Raw genomic sequence first — 9,651 nt, 5'->3', positions numbered from 1 at the left:
GAGCTTCGGAGCCCGGTGTCAGCCATCGTTCCTCATTAGGGGCCTTGCTCAAGGGCCCAAGAGTGGCTGCATGGCAGAGCTGGGATTCGAACCCGAAACCTTTAAGTTGATAGCCCAAAGCTTCACCCACTTGACTCCCACTGTCTCTAGTGGAACGCCTCTTGAGCCTTTCGTTGGAACTCCAGTAGTATTGGGACGCCACTCCTGATTACTGAGTTCAGCTCTGCTGACGACCACTGGGATGAATTAGAACCTTGACTGTGAGCCAGGCCTTCTTGTTGACACAAATTCCCACAGGCACACTCCACAAAATCTAGAGGAACGTCTTTATTGGTCATGTATGCATCTATATATGTTCACTTCTTCTCAGCTCGTTTGGAAGCTGGGGTTGGAGCCCGGGGTCGTCATACGTTGTTAGGGGCCTTGCTCAGGGGCCCAAGAGTGGCTGCACAGCAGAGCTGGGATTCAAACTCCATCCTTTCAGTTGACATCCCAAAGCTCCACCCACTAGACTCCCACTGTCTCTAGTGCAACGCCTTTTGTAGATTATGTTGAGTTTGGACTCCAGTAGTATTGGGACGCCACTCCTGATAACCGAGTTCAGCTCTGTTGACGACCACTGGGATGAATTGGAACCTTGACTGTGCGCGAGGCCTTCTTCAGGGGTCCCAACAGTGGCAACCTGGTAGATGTGGGGCTTGAACCAGCGACCTTCTGATTACTAGTCCAGTACTTTAACCCTGAGCTACCTCTGCCCCTAATATCTAGTAGAAAGCCTTTCGAAAAGTGTAAACACTCTACAGGTATAATACCTTGAAGAAGAAGGTGGTGGTGCCACTATTTGGGTGTGTGGACGTCCAACAAGCTCATTTGAAGGTGTCCAGATACTTTTGGCTACTCTCACCCCCCTGGTTGGAGCACATATTTCTGAGAAGTGATCAGAAGTTCATGAGCTGCTTATCATTTTTACACAGAAGATCCAACCTGTGTAGATAAACCTGGAGAAGGTGCTGAAGGTCTCGGTAATCATGACTAGACGTACACACACACACACACACACACATTTATCTATACGTACACACATATAGGACGTCTCCACACACACACACACCGGCAGTGCCTGGCCGAGGACGTATAGCCGCTGAGTTCCTCCAGCGTTACGATGAAGCTGAAGCTGAAGCTGCCCAACCCGGGTCTGGAGGAGCGCATCCCCTCTCACGCTGACCTGGAGGAGATGGAGAAGGTCCAGGCCGGAGAACGTCCTCAGTGGGACAACAAGGCCCAGTACATGCTCACCTGTGTGGGCTTCTGTGTGGGACTGGGGAACGTCTGGAGGTTCCCCTACCTGTGCCAGAGCCACGGAGGAGGTACCGGTGTTTCAGCTGCTTAATGTGGGGAGGGTTCGGGGTCGGTGCTCCTGCAGGAGGTTCAGAGTTTAGGGAAGGTCCTGTCCTGTTCCAGCATGTGTGTGTGTGTGTATATATATATATATACAGTATATTAGGGCTGTCAAACGATTAAAATTTTTAATCGTGATTAATCTCAGAATTTCATATAGTTAATCGCGATTAATCGCATTAAAAAAAATCTGTGTAAATGTTATAGAAAACAAGGATTTTTATGTGAAATGTTACCATTAAAATGGTGAACACATTTGATGCTAAATGTACTGATGTTAAAAACTGCTGGGACAAGAGAAAACTGTAAGGGAGTTTTATTCACTCACATACTAGGCAGTAAATGTCAGATTGTAGGTTAGAATTTCTCCATCAGCAAACATTGTAGATCAGCGGTGCTTTAGGTGGGATAAGGCGTAGTTATTGTAACAGACTTTTCTGTGGTTGTATTGTGACAATGGTTTGATGGCCGTTTCTACACGAAGTGAGTGTGTTTTGACCCTTTGGGGCTTCCATAGTGCATGGACTAACGTGCTTGACTCAGCTTTCCGGTATTTGGTACCTTAACAGAATAAGTTAATAAAAGTGTTCTGCTCCCGACAACTTGTGAATATAGCGTGTATTTATTTCTTTACCAGTCAAGTCTCAACATTAACTAGAATTTGCGTTAACGGCACTATTATTTTTAATCGCGTTAAATTGAAATCGCGTTAATGCGTTATTATCGCGTTAACTTCGACAGCCCTAATATATATATTAGGGCTGTCAAACGATTAAAATTTTTAATCGCGATTAATCTCAGAATTTCATATAGTTAATCGCTATTAATCGCATTAAAAAAAAAATCTGTGTAAATGTTAACATTAAAATAGTGAACACATTTTATGCTAAATGTACTGATGTTAAAAACTGCTGGGACAAGAGAAAACTGTAAGGGAGTTTTATTCACTCACATACTAGGCAGTAATACTATCCAGCAGAGACCCTCGACTTCATATAAATGTCAGATTGTAGGTTAGAATTTCTCCATCAGCAAACATTGTGAGTGTGTTTTGACCCTTTGGGGCTTCCATAGTTCATGGAATAGCATGCTCGGCTAACGCGATGACTCTAGCTGTCCGCTATTCGGTACCGTAACAGATAAAGTAATAAAGTGTTCTGCTCCCGACAACTTGTGAATATAGCGTGTATTTATTTCTTAATTATGAAAGTGCATCACTACGACGCTCGGTTACATTTGAGAAACGCTGTCTTAATGAGAGATGCCGTGCACGGTCAAGTCTCAACATGAACTACGGATGACTCGCAGAGCCAAATTGAATTTGCGTTAACGGCATTTTTTTTTTTTATCGCATTAAATTGAGATCGCGTTAATGCGTTATTATCACATTAATACGGTGGCCGAGAAGTGCAAAACAAATTTACATTTCAGAAAACAAAATTACAAAAAAACAAAAACAAATTTACAACGAAAGCAAAAACAAATGTACAAGTGCTTGGGTAACCAGTGTTTGTAAATTTGTTTTGGCATATGTAATTTTGTTTTCTAAAATGTAAATTTGTTTTGCACTTCTCGGCCACACATTTCTGACGGAAAAGGCAGGGACAATAACACCGGAAGTGCGTGTTGCTTACCTGCTGTCAATCAAACTGTTTCTCAGCGGTAAAGTGAACGGAGTTTGTGATGGTGACGATAAACAAGGTTTTGTCTAGTTTGTGGAAATCATTTTATCCAGTTGATCCGCTATTGTTTTTCTTGTGGAAAGTTATTAGATAGTTTGTGCAGACGGTTAGACGTGGCGTGTGCATCTCTATCTACCGTCCGCTCTTCTAAACATCTAAGGAATTCCCACAAGAACAACAAAAGTGAAATAATAAAAGTAATTAACACAAAATGGACAAAACATTGTTCATTAGGGACGGAACATCTGATACCGAGGCTTGTTGAAGCTTGTTTCACTTTTGTAACAGTGGACTTATATTAAAGCAGCATGTGCGGGACTGGTGCTGTGTTTTATCTCACTCACTATATAAGAGACAATCAAACCAGGGTTACCCACCGTCCTGTAACATACAGAATCCTTCTTTATTTGGAGACTGTGGGAATTATATTAAGTAGTGTTCACTTTTATTCTTAGTAACGGTGTGTGTGCGCTGGTTATAGCAGCAGAACCTGTTTAATACACCGCTGTATGAGTAGCACAGTGGGCGGAGTGCATTGTTTTGCCTAAAATATGGTTCTGACTTATTATTATAAAGAATAAAAATAATAAATGTTAAACACCATAAATAAAACCTTTGTTCTCATGACTGTGTAAGGTGCCCCCCCCCCCCCTCCCCCAGGCATTTTCAGCACAATCAGTAAAAGAGCTTCAAAAGCTTAAATGAGGCTTCATCTGCACTCCGCCCACTGTGCTGCTCATACAGCGGTGTATTAAACAGGTTCTGCTGCTATAACCAGCGCACACACACCGTTACTAAGAATAAAAGTGAATACTACTTAATATAATTCCCACAGTCTCCCATTGATAAAAATACAGAACAAAGCGTCCTGTATCAGTTCAATACTGAACGCAGCGTTTAGTCTCCAGATAAAGAAGGATTGTGTATGTTACAGGACGGTGGGTAACCCTGGTTTGATTGTCTCTTATATAGTGAGTGAGATAAAACACAGCACCAAAGCTTCATCAGTCCCGCACATGCTGCTTTAATATAAGCTCCGATACACTGAGTCCAGTGTTACAAAAGTGAAACAAGATTTAAAGCCTCGGTATCAAATGTTCCGTCCCTAATAAACAATGTTTTGTCCATTTTGTGTTAATGATTTTCATTATTTCACTTTTGTTGTTCTTGTGGGAATTCCTTAGATGTTTAGAAGAGCGGACGGTAGATAGAGATGCACACGCCACGTCTAACCGTCTGCACAAACTATCTAATAACTTTCCACAAGAAAAACAATAGCGGGTCAACTGGATAAAATGATTTCCACAAACTAGACAAAACCTTGTTTATCGTCACCATCACAAACTGCGTTCACTTTACCGCTGAGAAACAGTTTGATTGACAGCAGGTAAGCAACACGCACTTCCGGTGTTATTGTCCCTACCTTTTCCGTCAGAAATGTGCGGCCGAGAAGTGCAAAATAAATTTACATTTTAGAAAACAAAATTACATATGCCAAAACTAATTTACAAACACTGGTTACCCAAACACTTGTACATTTGTTTTTGCTTTCGTTGTAAATGTTGTTTTTGTTTTTTTGTAATTTTGTTTTCTGAAATGTAAATTTGTTTTGCACTTCTCGGCCACCGTACATTAACTTCGACAGCCCTAATATATATATATATATATATTAGGGCTGTCGTTTAACTCGTTAATTAACGCGATTAACGCGTTAAAATTATCGCGATTAAAAAAATTAATCAAGATTACAATTTTTAATCTAACTATTTTTATTTGGCTGTTTGTGCCACATACATGTGTGTCTCTGTGGTAATGAACTGTATTTCAGATGAATTAGGATGTAAAGCGCATGAACTGAACACAGAACTTTACAAACACTGCTGTTACATGGATCACACTGAACTGTGTAAAGCAGTATGTCCAAAGTCCGGGGTGTTCTGTCCACACCGGATCTGGTTTTATACGGCCCGCATCTTCTGTTTTAAACTGCATTACTTGTGACCCGCCAGCGCAGTCAAACAGAAAAAAGTAATAAATTATTGTCGCTGTCCGATAAAAAACTACTTTTAGCGGTTTTCACTATTTTTTACGTGTTGATGAAAAGATGAATGAAATCACGCAGGCTTTGTAACAAGTATTTCTATTGGCTGCTAGAGCTGTCCATCAAAAGCGCGTAGCTCCGCCTCCTCCCCTCCAGTACTGTGTGAGACAGAAGTGAAACTGTGTGATGTTTCATCTCTACAGTTTATTCAGGTTATTCTATCACATGGTTATAAACATGATTTATATTTGTGATGTTTGTAGTTTTTTAAAAACACATTCGTATCTGATATTTATATGGACTAAGCGTTTACATGTACTGTACTAATTTAATGTAACACTTTTTATAGCTACAGTCAATTACTTATACAGTGTATCACAAAAGTGAGTACACCCCTCACATTTCTGCAAATATTTCATTATATCTTTTCATGGGACAACACTATAGACATGAAACTTGGATATAACTTAGAGTAGTCAGTGTACAGCTTGTATAGCAGTGTAGATTTACTGTCTTCTAAAAATAACTCAACACACAGCCATTAATGTCTAAATAGCTGGCAACATAAGTGAGTACACCCCACAGTGAACATGTCCAAATTGTGCCCAAATGTGTCGTTGTCCCTCCCTGGTGTCATGTGTCAAGGTCCCAGGTGTAAATGGGGAGCAGGGCTGTTAAATTTGGTGTTTTGGGTACAATTCTCTCATACTGGCCCACTGGATATTCAACATGGCACCTCATGGCAAAGAACTCTCTGAGGATGTGAGAAATAGAATTGTTGCTCTCCACAAAGATGGCCTGGGCTATAAGAAGATTGCTAACACCCTGAAACTGAGCTACAGCACGGTGGCCAAGGTCATACAGTGGTTTTCCAGGACAGGTTCCACTCGGAACAGGCTTTGCCAGGGTCGACCAAAGAAGTTGAGTCCACGTGTTCGGCGTCATATCCAGAGGTTGGCTTTAAAAAATAGACACATGAGTGCTGCCAGCATTGCTGCAGAGGTTGAAGATGTGGGAGGTCAGCCTGTCAGTGCTCAGACCATACGCCGCACACTGCATCAACTCGGTCTGCATGGTCGTCATCCCAGAAGGAAGCTGACGCACAAGAAAGCCCGCAAACAGTTTGCTGAAGACAAGCAGTCCAAGAACATGGATTACTGGAATGCCCTGTGGTCTGACGAGACCAAGATAAACTTGTTTGGCTCAGATGGTGTCCAGCATGTGTGGCGGCGCCCTGGTGAGAAGTACCAAGACAACTGTATCTTGCCTACAGTCAAGCATGGTGGTGGTAGCATCATGGTCTGGGGCTGCATGAGTGTTGCTGGCACTGGGGAGCTGCAGTTCATTGAGGGAAACATGAATTCCAACATGTACTGTGACATTCTGAAACAGAGCATGATCCCCTCCCTTCGAAAACTGGGCCTCATGGCAGTTTTCCAACACGATAACGACCCCAAACACAACCTCCAAGATGACAACTGCCTTGCTGAGGAAGCTGAAGGTAAAGGTGATGGACTAAACCCAATTGAGCACCTGTGGCGCATCCTCAAGTGGAAGGTGGAGGAGTTCAAGGTGTCTAACATCCACCAGCTCCGTGATGTCATCATGGAGGAGTGGAAGAGGATTCCAGTAGCAACCTGTGCAGCTCTGGTGAATTCCATGCCCAGGAGGGTTAAGGCAGTGCTGGATAATAATGGTGGTCACACAAAATATTGACACTTTGGGCACAATTTGGACATGTTCACTGTGGGGTGTACTCACTTATGTTACACAGCTATTGTGTGTTGAGTTATTTTCAGAAGACAGTAAATCTACACTGCTATACAAGCTGTACACTGACTACTCTAAGTTATATCCAAGTTTTATTTCTATAGTGTTGTCCCATGAAAAGATATAATGAAATATTTGCAGAAATGTGAGGGGTGTACTCACTTTTGTGATACACTGTACATAATGTCTGGTAACTTGATTGTTTTAGGTATTTATAGATGTTTAAATGGTAATTTAGAACAATATTTCGCAGTCATGTTTCTGCACAACACAGTATTAAAAGCTTTTCTTAATAGATCTATGAAATTTGGGGGTGAAATTTCTGTTCAGCCATCAGCATGTGCAATTTGTTGAGGGGGCCCAACTTTTTTTTTTTTTTGTAACTGGGGCCCATGAGCTCCTAGTTACATCACTGGTGTTGCATCTAGAAATGATTCTTGCAATAAAAATGGGCATAAGTGCCATAAGGGCATTTTATATATATATCAATCAGTGGTTCAAGTTAATATATTCCTTCAGTGTAACATATCCACTATTTGCAAAGCTTAAACATGACTATTTTTTATTTTATTTTAAAGGGACAGTAGATGTAGACTACTAGGTAACATAGTTGACAATTTCCCTATTTTGACCCATAACTTCAGTGGTAGACCTTGCCTGGCTGACCACACGTCATTTCTTGAACAGAATAATGTCTAATTTGAACATACATTTGAATAAAAAAAAATGTAACCATAACAATGTATGTAACATAGTTGACGGTCAATTAATATACTCATTGACAATGTTCTATTATAGATAAAATATTTAAAAAAATAAGAGAACATTCACCACAGTGTGTTCAATATACCCTCCACAGTGAGAAATGGCATCATGTAATGCTGGTCACATAGTTTTAGAACAAACCATGTTTGAGTTGCTGAGTGGAGTTCTGTTAGTAACATAGTTGACAGAACTTTTGTGGACATTAATAAATAAAGATATTTAAATTATTTTAAAGAGAAACTCAATTTAAAAAATATTATTTTTCTTTAGTATTTAAACTTTTGAAATAAATAAAAAAATAGATGTTGTTGCCCTTAATGATTGTATTCATTATTTTGAAACCAAGGCACCCTCAACTTAAAAAACGGACACAGCAAAAACTCTTCATTTAGGAAGATCATGACAAATTTCAAGCTAAATGAAGCATATAATGCACATCATGTTTTCGTGATATTACAACATGTTTTCCATTAATAGGTAAAATATGACATTTTTAAAGAAAATAGTTAAAATAAATATAAATATTATCATGTGTGTGTGTGTATGATTAAGCATAATTGTGTGTCAGAATCTGTGTGTTAGTGTATATGTGTGTGTGTGTGTTTATGTGTAAGCATAATGTGTCGGGTGTGTTTGTAGTGTGTGTATGTAGTAGTTAGTGTGTGTTTATGTGTGTGTGTGTGTGTGTGTGTTCATGTATGTGTGTGTGTTTGTGTGTATGTGTTTTATGTGTGTGTGTGTGTTTATGTGTGTGTGTGTGTGTGTTTATGTGTGTGTGTGTGTGTTTATGTGTGTGTGTGTGTTTATGTGTGTGTGTTTATGTGTGTGTGTGTGTTTATGTGTGTGTGTGAGCTCTCATCCCATGGTTGGAGAATCCTGGTTTCTGATTGGATAACACTACTGATTACTACTAAACACAGTAGTAGATCAGTAATCCCGAGTGAATGTAAACATGAACACGTTATACTATATAATTCTGTTGGGGGGGTGTAACATTTTTTTGAGGGAGGGGGGGGGGGGGGCAGGAGCTGGGCTGCAGACAGAAAACTGAAGGGGTTGGGGGTGAAGACGAACGTGAGAAGGACAGGAAGTACTCAACCACATCACCATTCTTTGATCCTTGGTATCTACAGGGGCGTTCATGATCCCATTCCTGCTGCTGCTGGTCCTGGAGGGGATTCCTCTCCTACACCTGGAGTTCGCTATAGGACAGAGGATGAGGCAAGGAACCATCGGGGTCTGGAGGTCCATCAGCCCCTACCTGACCGGACTGGGTGAGTAGTGTTGATAATAGCGAAGCTGGTGGGTTCATAGAGAAGATGGTTTCTCGCCGTCCAATCAGACGTTTACATAAATGCTAAATGCTAACATGTGGAATGCGTTCGATGTTTCAGGAATAGCCTCCATGGTGTGCTCCACCGTGGTCGGCTTGTACTACAACACCATCATGGCCTGGGTCATGTGGTACTTCTTCAACTCCTTCCAGGATCCACTTCCATGGAGCCAGTGTCCACTCAGCCAGAACGGGACAGGTAGGGAAGATGAAACGTTCCATAATCCGTAATAGAGAAAGAAAAGATCCACCAGGTTCTGTTCCGTCGTCCATCCTGCAGGTCCGGTATCAGAATGCGCCCGGAGCTCCTCTGTGGATTACTTCTGGTACAGAGAGACTCTGAACATCTCCACCAGCATCCAGGACTCCGGTGGGCTGCAGTGGTGGATGGTGCTGTGCCTGATCGCAGCCTGGACGGTTCTCTGGGTCTGCTGCATCCGAGGCATCGAGACCACCGGCAAGGTGAGGAACCTAGCTCTGTTTTGGCTTCTGAACTCAATAACATGAAGCGCAGAACTTGAACAGCTTTGGGAGCTAAAGGAACACCAGGTATTATGGGCCAGGTCTCCAAAATCAGTGTCTGGAAGAGACTTGAGACTCAATGTCATGTTCCAAAATCTATCTGACAAAGGGTTTATGCTCATAGAGCATCAAAATCAGAC

At 41.5% G+C, this 9,651-nt stretch overlaps 1 protein-coding gene across 1 annotated transcript in view; it reads left to right on the top strand.

The window, feature by feature from the left end:
• Positions 1 to 1,162: 1,162 nt before the first annotated feature.
• Positions 1,163 to 9,651, top strand: part of slc6a19a.1 (solute carrier family 6 member 19a, tandem duplicate 1) — a 30,327-nt gene continuing 21,838 nt past the window's right edge. Inside the window, exons 1-4 of the mRNA XM_063015323.1 lie at positions 1,163 to 1,367; positions 8,790 to 8,930; positions 9,051 to 9,188; positions 9,270 to 9,451. Of these exons, the coding sequence (XP_062871393.1) occupies positions 1,163 to 1,367; positions 8,790 to 8,930; positions 9,051 to 9,188; positions 9,270 to 9,451 (666 nt within the window). The remainder of the gene's footprint in view (positions 1,368 to 8,789; positions 8,931 to 9,050; positions 9,189 to 9,269; positions 9,452 to 9,651) is intronic.

Source organism: Trichomycterus rosablanca, chromosome 1 (assembly GCF_030014385.1).
Source record: "Trichomycterus rosablanca isolate fTriRos1 chromosome 1, fTriRos1.hap1, whole genome shotgun sequence".
Taxonomy (NCBI): Eukaryota; Metazoa; Chordata; class Actinopteri; order Siluriformes; family Trichomycteridae; genus Trichomycterus; species Trichomycterus rosablanca.
The sequence above is the reverse complement of the archived record's forward strand: the minus strand, read 5'-3'. Positions and strand labels throughout refer to the sequence as shown.